The sequence below is a fragment of the Perca flavescens genome, chromosome 1 (assembly GCF_004354835.1).
Source record: "Perca flavescens isolate YP-PL-M2 chromosome 1, PFLA_1.0, whole genome shotgun sequence".
NCBI classification, from domain to species: domain Eukaryota; kingdom Metazoa; phylum Chordata; class Actinopteri; order Perciformes; family Percidae; genus Perca; species Perca flavescens.
Window position 1 is genome coordinate 40,492,405 of NC_041331.1, and position 17,239 is coordinate 40,509,643.

Sequence of the window (17,239 nt, forward strand, 5' to 3'; positions counted from 1 at the left end):
AAAAATATGGTGTTTTCTGAAAATTAAACTACATAAACCTATTCTGGTACAGCCTCTAAATACAATTATGAACCTGAAAATGAGCATAATATGAGCACTTTAACTTTTGTTCTATTAAGGTAACTTTTATGCACATTGCTAAAGAGCTGCTAAACAGATTGTCATTGTACTCTGATCACAATGACAATAATGATATATCTATCTATCACCTTACAACCCTTAAACTGTGAAATAAGACAACATAGTCAGTTGTTTGTAGGCTTCCTCGATCAGAAAACATGGGCTTCAACAAGCCATTTGGATTCTGGCTCCCCTTCCTATGTAACATGCAGGCTCGTTAGGATGGGGGCTTAAAGAGACAAGCGCTAAAACAGTGAATACAGGTATATTCAGACAGACAGTATAAAAAAACATTAAAGCATGTAAACAGTAGAGTAGAAACCCAAATTAAAGGTGCTGTAGGTAGGATTGTGAAGATCCAGAACTTAGCCAAAAAATGTGAACATCGACAACTTCTCAGTCGCTCCCCCCTTTTATCAGTCCTTCCAGAAAAACACTGAGTTTCTTTGTGATTGTTGTGGGCAAAAATCCTTGATTATGCGGCACGTTATCTTAAAAAATGCGATGGAATATGCGGGATATTTATGCAATTTTATGCGATGAAATTGCAGGAACTTGCAAAAATTGCAGGAACTTGCAAAAACTTTTGATGAAAAAGAGAAGAAAAAGTGATTCCCCCAACACCCTGCTTTTTTTAAACATAATTTCCAAAAATAGTTTACAGATATTCAGTCATTGCAATAAGTAAACAAATAAGATACAAAAATATATACAAATAATATAATATTAAAGTAAAAATAAAAATAATAGTCTAAACAGAGGGAAATAAAAGATACAAAAGAGACAGACTTTCAAAAATCGTTAATAATGTAGACAGCAGGAGCACTTAAATAAAGACATTTCAGATAATATCAGATATTAAGATAGGTTTCTCATTGGATACCAACTTAAGAGACTCAAAGTACATGTCAAATTCAACCTCCAACCCCCTGCTTTACGATGATGTTCACGTCGCATAATTACATTACACGTTCCCATGGCAACAGGGGAAAATGGCTGCTCTTGTGTGAAGTAAACGCAACATTTTTTCAACTTTCTGCTAAGATATCTGTGACTTTTTTGCAACGAAAATGAGGGGGTTATGAAATCATGCAAGCACCGCATATTTTGCGCGGAAATCTGCAATTTATGCGGCGAAAGTGCGGCGTATTTGAAAAAATGTTCAAATACGGACTTTGGCTGATTATGCATTGAATTATGCGATCGCATAATCGTGTTTTTCTGGAGGGACTGTTTTATGCTAAAGCCCAAAACGGTCTTCTAAGCCCCTCCCTCCACAAGGGAGAATGAATGTGTGTGCATGAGCAATGATTGACACGCAGTTAGACACCCCCCCCTAGCCCTGATTGGTGTAAATGAACAGGAAGCAACGACACTACAGACTGTAGGTGGAGCCAGAGGAGCCGGATTTGTTTTTAAAGTACCGGCTTCATGTAGTTCTACTGGTACATAGGGTCAGTTTCAGCAAATATGACAGAACGTTTTTTTTATAAGTCTTACCTACTGCACCTTTAACCCAAGTAACCAAATAATACAGTATGAACACAGTTTCGTCTATTTCACTCCCTATTCACTATTCAGTGCAACACATTTACCCTCCGGCATTTTACCTGAGTGTCAGAATTCTACACAACTGCATTGTACATTGTGTCATATTTTAAAGATGTGAAACCTACACCTCCCAGTCTGCTACATTAATAAATGTATTTGAATGTGTTTTCTTTAGCTGCAGTGTGTTAAGCTCTCTCTGCCACCGTTGAGAACGGTCCAAAGAGGCGTTTCATGATGACGGAAGCCCTCGTTCGCTGTCTGTGCTGCTTGTATTCTTCATGAGATGGCCTGCTCAGTATGTGCACGGTTTTAGGGCTTTCGAGTTTCAGGAATAAAATGACTGACAGCGAGCTTTCACCACCATCTTACTCTGCAACAGCTCAGCTCCAGGGGGAAACAGGTCTTACTCAGGACCACGATGGCGTTGAAGTTGAAGGCGGAGATAAAGCAAACAAGCACATGTATTATGGAGGAGAGAGAGGCGATCATCGCTGATGAAACAACCGCAGAGAAACACCACGTCTGTGCTCGTCCAATAAATAGAGAACATGATCCGACCAGCCCAAAAGACAGCTTGGCATTATAGCAGGATGTCTAACCTTATTCTGCACCGTTATGCTGTGAAACAAGCTCCACATAAACCTGAACCTCCAGCACGCCGGCGCATTGATCAGGACCTTTTATTTAACATATAAGCTGTGCTAATTAAAGCTGCCTGCTCCCAACCTGCTGCCTTTAAATTGCTATTAATCTAATATTCACAAAGCCAGCGCAAATGTGCAAAGACAGGAGAAGAGAGGAGCCTTATTAAAAAGTTGTTGAATTAAGCACTTAAAAAAAAACAAAAAAAACCTTTGTTAATAAATAACGTGAGTGGGCCCAACGAGGAAAATCCTCAGAATTTCCCATGGGGGGTCAGAGTTCTAACAAGTGTCCTCTGGAATAATAAATACGTGTGGATCGATGGGCCCTGATATTTATCATGCCATTTGGAATTCAAAGACGCTGTGTGGTGCTTTATTAGCGTGTTGTTTTCATTTTTCTTACCTCACATCTGAAATCAGAGGCAATAAATAAGTACACTGTATTCAAACAGGATTAATTTCACTTTGGGGTGAAAATCACATCAATTACATGCTCTTCCATCTATTGGGGGAATGTGTTTTTAGGCCAGCAGGTGTAAATTCTCCCTCTCAAATTCTTTACATGGAGATGGCAAAAAAACACACATCTACTGTATTATATCTTCCAGGTGTGAATGTGTAACAGTGTGAGTGTGGAGCAGAGGACATAAAGGTTACATAAAAAAAAAACAAGGATGTGCCTGTTAAAGGCAGGGTAGGTAATGTTGGAAAGCTAGCAAGATTCGAAAGTAGCATCTCCTCAGGGCAAGAACTGGATACAGCGTTCGACGGGAAGCCCCGTTCATTCCAATCAGAGTGCTCAAAAGCACATACAGCAAACATGGGGCTCCAATCTTCCACGTTGACTGTCCCATGACGTCACGATGGACATGCGCACTAGCAACAGTTTGTATTGTTGTTAGCAAACGGTAGCAACATGCTCGTTAATGAGCTTCTCGCTCATGTTTCTTACAAGTGGCAAACTCATAAACTCGCAGTTTTCAATGTCTAAAATATTCACTAACATTAAACATTGTGTTTTTCGTTGTTCCTGGTCGTTTACATGCTTAGCTAAATAAACAATGGATGTATTTAGACAACCAAGGAGATGTAATCATTATGTCGTGCTACTAGCTAGCGCTAGCTGCTAAGGTTATCCTGCAGTTTTATGAACAGAGCTTCTCTTAATAACATCCATGGCTTCATTTCTCATCCATGTTACAGGCTTTACAGCATACATACCATGGATGTATTAATAGAACACATGGTGAATTACAACCATTAGCTTTAGCATTATCCATTGTTACAGCTACAGGACCTCGGGAGAACAGTCATATGAGCGTGCGCAGTGCAGTCTGCTCGTGTCCATTATGCACGTTCATCATGCCTAGTTTAATAACTCTGGATTCGGCTACTAGTGAATGTTAAAAATGTAATAAATGTGAGGTTGGAGCGTCCTCCAGCTCTCCCAGTAAGAGTGTTCGCCCCATGTTGGCTGAGTCCTGCATCGGCCCGGGTTCGAATCCGACCTTCTGCCCTTTGCTGCGTGTCATCCCCCATCTCTCTCCCCCTTTCATGTCCATCCACTGTCACTATAATAAAGGGAAAAGCCCCAAAAATAATCTAAAACAAAATTTGATGTTTTAAACAAGTACCCTTTGAAGGTACAATATGTAACATTTCTACTTTAAAATGTCTAAAAATGACCATACCTATGTTATATAATTTTATGAGTTGTGTTCTTACACTATCCCAAATGTTTCCACCAAATGTCAAACCCAGAGAAATCTGTTATTTTATTTTCAGACACGGCACATTTCCTTTAGTTGCCCGTCAGTGGCGTCATATAACCTTTCACCCTCCAGTTACTCTAACTTCCGTCAGAACACTGGCACCAAGATGATACGTTCAGGAGAAATTGTAAATCATACAATGTCACAGAAAAAAAAATACTTGTAACCGTAATACTGCTTTTTTTTTGCCATACAGCATCATTTTGTGATTAATTACATCCCACTTTTTATCACAGTAATACAACAGAGACCTTATCTATTTTGAAAGTTCAATATCGATAGCAGCTTGACGTTACTACAATGTGCTAGCTAACGTTGATGCTAAAGCTTTGTGGGTAACATTATGAGGTTACAACATCGTTCAACACGCTAATAAAGTTATTTTTAGTATGACTGTTTCGACCACAGCTAACAGGACTGAGCTAACCCACGAATAACTTCACTAGGAACGTTAACGTTAGCTGTATAGATAGACGATTAATCTAATGCTAATTTAGCCAGCTAGCACACCCCGGTCTGTCTGCCTCACTCCCCCGGCGCGGAGTCAGCTATCAGCCAGCTACTTTCATTACAGCATCCCCCGGCCAGAACTTATCTCCAGTGCCTGGCGCTTACAACGCTAACGGCAGTTCAATTAAACGTCGGAAAACAGACTATATCAGACCCAGCACCAAGTCACAACAGCGGCCATCCATAGCAGTAGCTAGCTACATCTCCGTAGCGCTACCGGTGTATGTGCCGAAAATCTCGTCCCTGCCGAATTTCTCCCCTCTTCGCGTTTAGCTGTCTTTACAGTTAGCTAAATTAACCCGACAAAAGGTGGGTTAAGCACCAAAACGAAAAGTTAAGATTACTGAAGAGTGAAGGGGAGATAATTCCGGTCAGCTGGGAGATGTTCTGCTGCTGCACAACAGGCATCGTATGTCCTGGCTCGCTATCGCGGATATTTCCCCGGCAATCCCTACCCACACCCGTCTCTCAGCCTCGTTTAGTAGCTAGCTAGCGTTACAACAAACCCCGTCCGCCCCGTCACATATCAAGGTAATATTGATATGTGAAATATTTTGTGCTTTAGCTGCTGGCTACTGTTAGCTTGCTGGCTCACTAGCTAACTGGTCAGCTACAAATAAAAATCTAATCAAGAAAAACGTAATTATGTTGGGGAAACTGCAGCTATTTTATTACAATAACATGAATAAACGTAACGTGAATACACTTGAATAGGTAAACTCGTCCGTGAACTGATGCATTCTAACCGGCAGCGAAGGTGTTTAACACTAAAAACTCCCATAATTCCACGCAACTTCACAACGTCATCAAAAGTCCAGTTTTACCGTCCATTGTTTTGGTTGAGAGACCCCTAGCGGCAGAAAGTTACATATTGTACGTTTAAGTCAGTGAACGTCAACTGGCGGCCCGCGGGCCACATCCGGCCCGTCAAAGCTTTTAGTCTGGCCCCCAGAATAATCATGAATTCACAAAATGTAAAGAGGAAAACTGAGTTCTGTTATTTATCATTTCAAGCATTTAGAGCAAAAACCCAGCCCCCTGTATCTACATCTCTATTCACATGCCGGGATTCTCTACAGCGATGACCGAGCTGCACACACACAGCTGAGCCGAGATGTGTGTGCTAAAACACGCAGCACTTGACTCTGAACGATACGACCGCTGGGGCAGATGAACTAACGCTAGTCTATTTTCTGTAAGTAGGCTACAATCGTGAGTAAAAAGTCAATACTTATCAATGCACTCACCTGTGTAGACCGGCATCAACACGTAGAAAGCGATATATCAATCTGTTCTGTCTGGTCAGTCCACTCTTGTCCACCGCGCTGTTTTACCCAAACACAGCTCTACTCTGCAAATAGCGAATTTTTATAAACAAGCTAAAACAAAAGCTGTTGGTTTTCGGTCTAACTGTTTATCTTAGTTTGCCGGGAATCTGGAAATTTGGACAACTTCTTGTAAACCGCACTGCCAAACCAACCGAGCGGTAAATCTATGGAGGTATTATAAGACAACAGATATGCACGTGAATGACGCGATTGTTATGCTCAAGTTCTTCATTCTTGATGATGATTCTGGTTATATTATTTTGCAACAGCATCTTTCATTGCAAATGAGGCATACATGACGAGTGCATAGCCTGCTTATCAGTCATTCAGCTGAGCTTTTCCACTTCAACTTTTCCCTTCAGCCTCTTTGACAGTGACATGTTTACCTGACAACAGTCGTTTCTTTCTGCAAGCACTTTCCACCAATCAGGACGCTGCATACTACAATATCCATCCATCCATCCATCTTCGTCCGCTTATCCGGTGTCGGGTCGCGGGGGGAGCAGCTCCAGCAGGGGACCCCAAACTTCCCTTTCCCGAGCAACATTAACCAGCTCCGACTGGGGGATCCCGAGGCGTTCCCAGGCCAGGTTGGAGATATAATCCCTCCACCTAGTCCTGGGTCTTCCCCGAGGCCTCCTCCCAGCTGGACGTGCCTGGAACACCTCCCTAGGGAGGCGCCCAGGGGGCATCCTTAACAGATGCCCGAACCACCTCAACTGGCTCCTTTCGACGCAAAGGAGCAGCGGCTCTACTCCGAGCTCCTCACGGATGACTGAGCTTCTCACCCTATCTCTAAGGGAGACACCAGCCACCCTCCTGAGGAAACCCATTTCAGCCGCTTGTACCCTGGATCTCGTTCTTTCGGTCATGACCCAGCCTTCATGACCATAGGTGAGGGTAGGAACGAAAACTGACCGGTAGATCGAGAGCTTTGCCTTCTGGCTAAGCTCTCTTTTTCGTCAACGGTGCGATAGATTGAATGCAATACCGCACCCGCTGCGCCCGATTCTCCGACCAATCTCCCGCTCCATTGTCCCCTCACCCGCGAACAAAACCCCAAGGTACTTGAACTCCTTCACTTGGGGTAAGGACTCATTCCCTACCTGGAGAAGGCATTCCATCGGTTTCCTGCTGAGAACCATGGCCTCAGATTTAGAGGTGCTGATCCTCATCCCAACCGCTTCACACTCGGTTGCGAACCGATCCAGTGAGTGCTGAAGGTCGCAGGCCGATGATGCCATCAGGACCACATCATCTGCAAAGAGCAGCGATGAGATCCCCAGCCCACCAAACTGCACCCCTCCCCACCCCGACTACGCCTCGATATCCTGTCCATAAATATTACAAACAGGATTGGTGACAAAGCGCAGCCCTGGCGGAGGCCAACCCTCACCTGAAACGAGTCCGACTTACTACCGAGGACCCGGACACAGCTCTCACTTTGGTCATACAGAGATTGGATGGCCCTGAGTAGAGACCCCCTCACCCCATACTCCCGCAGCACCTCCCACAGTATCTCCCGGGGGACCCGGTCATACGCCTTCTCCAAATCCACAAAACACATGTAGACCGGTTGGGCATACTCCCAGGCTCCCTCCAGGATCCTTGCGAGTGAAGAGCTGGTCCGTTGTTCCACGACCAGGGACGGAATCCGCATTGTTCCTCCTCAACCCAAGGTTCGACTATCGGCCGAACCCTCCTTTCCAGCACCTTGGAGTAGACTTTACCAGGGAGGCTGAGAAGTGTGATACCCCTATAATTGGCACACACCCTCTGGCCCCCTTTAAAAAAAGGGGAACCACCACCCCAGTCTGCCACTCCTTTGGCACCGTCCCAGACTTCCACGCAATGTTGAAGAGGCGTGTCAACCAGGACAGCCCCTCCACACCCAGAGCCTTGAGCATTTCTGCACGGATCTCATCAATCCCCGGGGCTTTGCCACCGTGTAGTTGTTTGACTACATCAGTGACTTCCGCCTGGGAAATCGACGACAATCCCCATTATCCTCCAGCTCTGCCTCTAACATAGAGGCGTATTAGTCGGATTTAGGAGTTCCTCAAAGTGCTCCTTCCACCGCCCTATTACCTCCTCAGTTGAGGTCAACAGTGTCCCATCCTTACTGTACACAGCTTGGATGGTTCCCCCTTCCCCCTCCTGAGGTGGCGAACAGTTTTCCAGAAGCACTTTGGTGCCGACCGAAAGTCCTTCTCCATGTCTTCTCCAAACTTCTCCCACACCCGCTGCTTTGCCTCTTTCACGGCATAGGCTGCAGCCCTTCGGGCCCGCCGGTACCCTGCAACTGCCTCCGAGTCCTCGGGATAACATATCCTGGAAAGACTCCTTCTTCAGTCGGACGGCTTCCCTGACCACCGGTGTCCACCACGGTGTTCGTGGGTTACCGCCCCTTGAGGCACCTAAGACCCTAAGACCACAGCTCCTCGCCGCAGCTTCAGCAATGGAAACTTTGAACATTGTCCACTCGGGTTCAATGCCCCCAGCCTCCACAGGGATGCACGAAAAGCTCCGCCCGGAGGTGTGAGTTGAAAGTCTGTTGGACAGGGGCCTCCTCCAGACGTTCCCAATTTACCCGCACTACACGTTTGGGCTTACCAGGTCTGTCCAGAGTCTTCCCCACCCCTGACCCAACTCACCACCAGATAGTGATCGGTTGACAGCTCTGCCCCTCTCTTCACCCGAGTGTCCAAAACATACGGCCTCAGATCAGATGAAACGATTATGAAATCGATCATTGACCTTCGGCCTAGGGTGCTCTGGTACCAGGTACACTTATGAGCATCCCTATGTTCGAACATGGTGTTCGTTATAGACAATCCATGACTAGCACAGAAGTCCAACAACAAACAACCACTCTGGTTTAGATCAGGGAGGCCGTTCCTCCCAATCACGCCTCTCCAGGTGTCTCCATCATTGCCCACGTGTGCGTTGAAGTCCCCCAGCAGAACAATGGAGTCCCCCACTGGAGCCCCATGCAGGACTCCAGTCAAGGTCTCAAGAAGGCCGAATACTCCGAACTCCTGTTTGGTGCATATGCACAAACAACAGTCAGAGTTTTTCCCCCACAACCCGCAGGCGAGGGAGGCAACCCTCTCGTCCACGGGGTAAACTCCAACACAGCGGCGCTCAGCCGGGGCTTGTGAGTATCCCCACACCCACGGCGCCTCACACCCTGGGCAACTCCGGAGAAGAAAAGAGTCCAACCCCTATCCAGGAGTACGGTTCCAGAACCAAGACTGTGCGTGAGGTAAGCCCCACCAGATCTAACGGTGGCGCTCCACCTCCCACCACCAGTTCCGGCTCCTTCCCCACAGAGGTGGCGTTCCACGTCCCCAGAGCCAGCGTCTGCTGCCCGGGTCTGGTCCGTCGAGGCCCCTGACCTTCACTGCCACCCATGTGGCATCGCACCCGACCCCAACGGTTCCTCCCACAGGTAGTGGGTCCATGGGCTGGAGAGATGGGATCCACGTAGCTTGTTCGGGCTGTGCCCGGCCGGGCTCCGTGGCAAACCCGGCCACCAGGCGCTCGCTGACGAGCCCGCCGTCTGGGCCTGGCTCCAGACGGGGGCCCCGGGCTTCCTCCAGGCAGGGTCACTCCATCTCTGCCTAGCTTTTTCATTGGGGTTTTTGAACCATTCTTTGTCTGGCCCCTCACCTGAGACCACTTTGCCTTGGGAGACCCTACCAGGAGCACAAAGCTCCAGACAACACAGCCCTCAGGTTCACAGAGACACACAAACCTCTCCACCACGATAAGGTGATGGTTCACGGAGAGGCATTCAGTTTCTTTATTGTTTTAAATGGTGTTTTTCTCTTCATTTGTTGTCAACATGTAACATTTTTTGCTAGTTTTATTTTAGCTTGAACTCACTACATTCTTATTTGTTATAGCATTCGGTGTGAGACTGGCTATGACAAACTGTGGAGAACTACTGTAAGAGTTATCCTGTGTTACTCATAGGGAGCCGACCTTCCCTCCGTCCAGGACCTGTACCGGTCCAGGGTCAGGAAATGGGTAGCAGACCCCTCGCATCCGGGTCACAAACGGTTCAACATCCTTCCCTCTGGTAGGCGATACAGGGCACTGTTCGCCAGTCCAGCCAACACAAAGACCGTTTCTTTTCCGTAATTTGAATGCTCAGAAATAGCCCCCACCCTTACATGTTTAAAACAAACATGACTACATGAGTGAACAAGAGTTCTTGTTTGACGTGTCCCATTTGTGCCCTGATAGAGTGGAGACCAAAAGGGTAGTGTCCATATTCTGCGGTGTCTTCTCTTTTTCTTTTTGTCTGGTCTTATAAAAAAACAAACCGCTGCACAAACAAATGTTTTTATTGGAAATTTCAAGGAAATAGTGACCCTGAAAAACCTTACATTCTCTGACTCAAACTCTGTGACTTATGATGCATTTTCTTTAAATGTGAGAGGGTGTCAGACGTCTTTTAAAAGTATTTTCAAAGTCTTCTAGTGTATGATCAGTATAAATGTCAATTGTTTGGGGTAAAACTCTCTGTAATTCTGTCCTTTTCCCTGAAACAGTTCCTCATGATGTCACATCAGTCGTGTTGTTCAGACAGTTGTGTAGATTTCAAACATTGGCTCAGAATTGCTCATGTTTACAGATATCGATCGAAACTGTGCAAAGCGCTGAAAAACACCACACAGAAATTCTGTTTAAAGCTGGTTTCATGTCCACACGGTGACACACAGAGAATCCAACTGTGAGTCACCAGCGCAGACTAAATCCCCTTTAAATCAATAACAGTCCGCTGAAAGCCACATCTATCTGAATTTAGCTGCTACAAACCAAACGGACATTCGTCTGCAGCGTCATCCTACTTTCATCTGCTGAGAATCCCTGATGTTCTCCGTCCAATTATCAAAGTCGCTGTCATCTCTGTGCTCCTAGGTGTCTCGTCTCCGCTCTCCGATCAGTCACTGCAGGATCAGTGAACACACCGGGAGGGCCGGGCCACAGAGTCGCTCCAGTTACTGGTGCACGCACCCGTCAGAAACCACCCACACTGCTGCACGCCACGTTAATATTAACACTTGCCTGAATCTATCTACAATTATAAATCCAACATTTACAATTTATCCTGTTTCTACTTCCAAGTCGTTACCACTTTACAATACCTTATGAAGGGTTTAAGAACGGTTTGAAATTAGTTAATTAATTGGGTTGGGAACCCTTTGTAACTCTTTAAAGGTACACTGTGAAGGAATTTCTCCCATCTAGCGGTGAAATTGTATTTTGCATTCAAACGAATAGTGCTCTCTAGCTCTTTGCTTTTACAAATGTGTGTTCTTATGTACCAAGAAGCTATGACAACATGTCTTCCAATTTTCACTTCTTTCGGCGACAAGGATTCCTTCTCCTGTGGCTCGGCATAAGTACGATCCTCCATTATGAACTAAAGGGCAGTGCAGGCTTTCAAATTTGCCAGGGCGGTGACAAGTGCCTCTCACTGATCTTCTCCTTTTCAGCTGGTTTAAGTCACGTGACGCTGGCTCTGAACGCATGGTAGATTAGCGAGACAGGTCGGCTAGTGCTTTATGTCCCTTCTCAGCGATTATAGTTTTTCAAAATGGCGGTACGACATGGAAGCCTCCTTGGACTTGCCTGTCCAATGTAAATACACATAAGAAATTCTTCGCTTATGAGGATAACTCAGATCACTGGCGGAGGTCATTTTACACCAATGAGGACATATTTATGAATGAACACATTGATTTTAGCTAATAAAGTACTTAAAACACTACACAGTGTACCTTTAATAAGATGTTATAACTCATTAAATTAAAAAGGGCAACAGCCCCTTGTTGCTTGCCAAATAGTGAGCCCACATGTATCTGTACTGCTAAGCTGTAGATTTACCTTGCTTGGTCTCTCCAACAGCCAGCATCCTTGGCATTGGTTCACTGACTTGGTCACAAGCAGTTATAACTACAAAAAGGTCAGGTGTAAAACATCACCATTTACTAATGAGTTGCTAACAAAAACTGGCATAAGGGAACCTTATTGTAAATTGTGAAACACATCACCATTTATTAATGATTGACTAACATTTACAACTACCAAAAGGTTAGTCTCCCAATGATAGCTACACAAGTCCACACACAGGCTGAACATAGAGTATGAGATAAAGTGAATCTACTCTCGCCAACACTGTTTTTACTGCTTGCATACACAACCCTGCCCTGACATTGACGCGCTCCCGTTCTCCTTCAGGTTGACCTATATCATGGGGTTTGCAGCTGCAGTAGCCTTTCTCCATTACAGGACATACACAGGAACTCTACGGCTAAACCTGCAGAGTCAACAGCACCTGATAAATGAACCTCAGCAGGTTATAGAGCATGTTCTGCACCTGCTGCTGTTGCTGCAAAGCCGGCACACATTATGCACACATCATCTTCACATGTTGGCTGGACCGAACCTCAGCTGAAGCAGGCACCTGAACAAAGATACTAAACTTCTGGACAAATATACAGCAATTTAGATGTTGTTTCGGGATGTCATGCAGATTTAATGGTGTGGTGGAGACACAAGTAGGATCGTTAAGCAAGCCGTAACACAGACATTGCAGAGTTGTTATAAGCTATTGTTATTACATTTTTAATAAATAATTACATTTAGACCACATGGCCATAGCAATAAACAAGCCGTTCATAAATGTTGCCAACTGTCGTTTTGTGATCTTCTATTATTCTTTTTTTAAGTATCGGTTTAGGCACCGTTTTAATAGTATCATTTTAGCACCGGTATCGGAAAAAACCCAAACGATACCCAACCCTAGACACAAGACCATATTTGTTTGTTAAAATATTGTTTTAAGGTACTTAAAAGATTTATAAAACTGATTTGTTATTGATTATACTGTATATTGGTATATTTGCTATGTACACCTGCAGCTGCTGCAATGTAATAGTACATAATTTGACCTCCCAGAAAACGAGAGCTCTACCGCTGCCTCCATCGGTTAGTTAGTTTGTTGGTTTTGTTAGTTGCTAACCCTTTAAAACACCAAAGTCATACAATAACACAGATTAACTGATGGAGGCAGCGCTAGAGCATTAAATCCCGTGTTCTGCCAGGTAAAATGACTTTTTTTGTCAAAGGAGTCTGGTGGCTTTGAAGAGAGCAGAGAGAATGGCTTGCACTTAAACTGATATAGATGTTTTTAGGTGTCTAAAATGTCTTGAGCTGCTTCCCCCGGTCCACAGCAGGACATTGCTTAGCTTCCGTGTCGGTACTCCTGCCTGATTCTCCAAACTGGGGGCGCACCGACCTCCATCTACTGTAGCTAACACACTGACTATGTAGAAGTAGCTCATATAACCACACTGAACAAACATCTGAACTATCCCTTTAAGCATTGGGACCCATGTAGAAGTTATCCGTTTGGTTGATTCATTCAGCCTCCTGTTCAACTCAAAGAAATTGTGTTTCTCTGCAAAACCAAAAGACAGTGAAACTGTGTCCAGCAGGAGTTTCTTGTGACAACTTAAACAGACCCTGTCTCCTTTAAATGGTGTGTTTACTTTACATTAACCGAGAGGTTAAAGTATTCAAAAGCAATCTCATGAAACACCTGCAGCTCCTGATGTTAATGTGATTAAGGATGATTTAGCAAATTGGAAAGCTTTATCAACGTGAGATACGAATCGCCACGGCTTTGTGTTTGTGTTTTCGGCACTTACTATGTACCCTGGAGCACACACACAAGCTCCAGTGGTGCCGTCGCAGTCGGCTCCGTTGGCACAGGCGCACGGCTCTCTGCAGCCCCCGCCGTAGTAACCTGCCGGACAGGTCTCGTTGCAGTAAAGCCCGGCCCATCCTGCTGCACAGGTGCACTCTCCGGACAGAGGGTGGCAGCTGAGAGGGCGAGAGATAGAAGTCAGTCAGTCTACATAGTAAAGTGCATATTTTTATCTGCATGAAAAGTAGGCATGTTAATTTAGAGCGTTTTTTTCTGAGCGATAGCCATCCCTTGTCACCTGATCTTTAACTATTATCTAGACTATATCCATGACGTTTCCCATCCGGGATTGTTCAGGTGCCGCTGGAAATTCTGCCGGATGTCTCTCATTTCGGCCGGATGTCCGTCACCTTCCTCTTCCTTTGTGTTGGTGTTCTAACCTCCGGTGGATTTCTGAGGATTATGGTTAACTGCTCCTCAGATCTCTGCAGGGTAAATCCATACAGCTAGCTAGACTATCTGTCCAATCGGAGTTTTCTGTTGCACGACTAAAACAACCTTTGAACATACACGTTCCACCAAAACAAGTTATTTAGCAGAGGCACCGTTGCTCCGCCGGAGCATAGCGCCGCCCAAGACGATTGTGATTGGTTTAAAGAAATGCCAATAAACCAGAGCACGTTTTTCTCCCATCCCGTGATGCTGTGTGGACTCGCCAGACCCTCCTCTGAAGCGCTGTGGAGGAAGGTCTGGCAATGCAATCCATCCGGGAGGTAAGTACTTCTGCGCTCAGTGTCGCCATAGGTGTGTACGGGGTGTGCAGCCACGATGTTCCGTGCATTATACTGGACACATGCAACCACTTTCCTGGAACTGCTTACATGTCCGCGCGACCTGTAAATGTCCACAAAGCATACGCCTGAGCATGTCTCCACCAGCGTGGTAGTCAGCTGTGTGTGTGCCTGGCATACTCTGTGTAGGACGGCCGATTTAACCCGCCACTCCTCATCGATATAGTGGCATGTGTCAGGTAGCTCTCCGCTGTGAACGCCGTCCAGCCGAGAGCCACAAACTTAGAAAAAAAAAAAAGAGCTTAAAACACAACTTGACCACCTAAATGAACTAGCTTTTAAGAAATAGATTGCATAGCCTATTTTTTAATAATGTTTTTTAATAACTTTTTTTATTTTTATTTTTTAGAGCTGCAAAGATTAATCAACTAGTCAACTATTTTGATAATCCAGTAATCACTTTGAGTCATTCCTTATGAAAAATAGATATTCTCTGATTCCAGTTTCTTAAATGTGAATATGTTCTAGTTTCTTCTCTCCTCGGAGACAGTAAACTGAATATCTTTGAGTGGTGGACAAAACAAGACATTGAGGACGCCATCTTGGGCTTTGGGAAACACTGATCTACATTTTTCACAATTTTTTGACATTTTACCAAACAACTAATCGATGGATCAAGAAAATAATGGACAGATTAATCGGCAATGAAAATAATCCATAGTTGATACCCTACGTATATGCCTCAGTACTGAACAATGAACAAAGGAGTTGTTGTTAAAATATTGGTGGGTTTTCATACTATATATGTCTCCAAAACCAGACCTTACTAATGAACAGATTTAATAGGGCTTAAAGTGGCCGAATCTAAAGGTAAATAACTGCTGTCTCTGTAAACACTTAGAGGCTGTGAAAAGATTGAAATAAAGTGTGCCACAGCAGCTCCACCACCTGCTGCTGTTTCTGAGCTGACAGAGATTAAATATCATACCTGCTGCTGCATATAACGGCTTTACATAACCAGCGGCAGCCCAATGGGCTGCATCCTATAAGCTATGGTGAAAGAAATACTCAGATCATTTACCTAAAGAATATCAATAGTTATCCTTTTTACAGTACAATAGCCCCTGTGACTGATATATAATTATATATGATGTTATTAGTTTGTTAAAGTTCCCATATTATGAAAAAAAAAAAAACTTTTTCTGGGATTTGGGGTGTTATTTTGTGTCTCTGGTGCTTCCACATGCATACAAACTTGGAAAAAAAAACATCCATGTGGTTTTGAGTGAGATTGGGGTTTCTGAATGTGTCCTGCCTTCAGTCTCCAGGTGAGCTGGTCAAAATCGGCAGGGCCGTCTACGTCATGGACCGAAACATTTGGTGTGTGCTAACCACTTTAGCTAAAACCACATCATCAGCGTTAGCTTCTAGCTAGTGGTACTTACCTAGCTACTGCGCATGTGTGACTCCCAACAAAGATGGAACAGAAGTGTGATGTCTCACTCTGCAGCTAAAACAGAGAGCTCAAAAGAGAGAGCTCAAAAAGAGGAGCTGCAGCAATATGCAGTACAACAAAAATATGGTGTGTTTTGAAAATTAAACCATGTAAACCTATTCTTATATAACCTCTAAATACAATTATGAATCTGAAAATTAGCATAATATGAGTACTTTAATACTCAAGTGTCAGTGTGTAAGTAAGATTTTACTGTTGCAGCTGGTCGAGCTGGAGCGAGTTTTAACTACTTTTATTTCCAGTTAGTTAAGTCCACTGGTCCCCAACATAGGGGTCAGTCCCCTCCAAAGGGTCACCAGCATGCCCAGCGCCAGACAAGGGGGAGCTTGACCAATACGTAGAGTGCTAAGAAAATAGTTGATTTTAATCACTGTGTTACTTTATAAGGAAGTTCTCGTTAGTTTTCAATAAAAGCAGATATGGCACACAGCACATTCAATATGAATGCAGTTGTTAATTGAATTTGGCTAAAGAATATTCAACAAAAATAGCTTTAAGCCTAATACAAGTGGCCACAAGGCAATGGAAAAATATTTCAAAATTTCACGTGCAAAGATGGAAGACTTCAGCACTGGACAGGCTAAGTAATGTCTACAAGTCATTTTTGTTTGCAATAGAAATATAATCGCCAAGTCAAACAACTAATAATTGAGAAAATAATAGACAAATTAATCAACAATGAAAAGTATTGTTAGTTGCGGCCCTATTTGTTTTGATAAAATGGTTTTCAACTGTTTAACTGATAGTATTAATCGGTCAAAATGATTATTGTCGGTCAACGGTTAATCATTAATCATTAACATCCATAATGCAAAATTATGAAATCGCCCATGGGCTGGACTTTCTTTTGGTTAATATTTAAGAGTTTCACAAAAGGATCTCGAATGGAACGTTTTATAGATTATGATTTAGCAGAGCAAGAACTGTACACACAAGTGCAAAGACATCAATAACTCAGGGATGAACAAGCAGTAATTCAAACACAAGCTTCCTCTATTCATACTGTGTTGCAGAGTATAAAAGCATAGCAGGTTTTTTTGTGCGTCATTGACCCACACTTCAGTACCTGAGTGTGTTTGCAGCTTTGCAGGGGCAGTATTGGTCACAGATGAGTCCGTACAGGCCGGCAGGACAGAAGCGGTCCTGGCAGCTGGGGCCCTTGAAGCCCTCATTGCACAGGCAGGCCCCGTTGATGTGGTAGCACTTGGCTCCGTTCTGACAGTCACACTTGTGGGCACACTGTGGCCCGTAGGTGCCAACTGGGCATTCATCCTGGCATCTGAG

At 44.4% G+C, this 17,239-nt stretch overlaps 1 protein-coding gene across 3 annotated transcripts in view; it reads right to left on the reverse strand.

Moving 5' to 3' along the window:
• Positions 1 to 17,239, reverse strand: part of LOC114554001 (multiple epidermal growth factor-like domains protein 11) — a 194,169-nt gene that overhangs the window by 51,830 nt on the left and 125,100 nt on the right. For all 3 annotated transcript variants that reach the window (XM_028575535.1, XM_028575527.1, XM_028575544.1), the window contains exons 10-11: positions 17,022 to 17,234; positions 13,650 to 13,824 (exon numbers count right to left, since the gene is read on the reverse strand). In XM_028575535.1, coding sequence (XP_028431336.1) covers positions 13,650 to 13,824; positions 17,022 to 17,234 — 388 coding nt within the window. The remainder of the gene's footprint in view (positions 1 to 13,649; positions 13,825 to 17,021; positions 17,235 to 17,239) is intronic.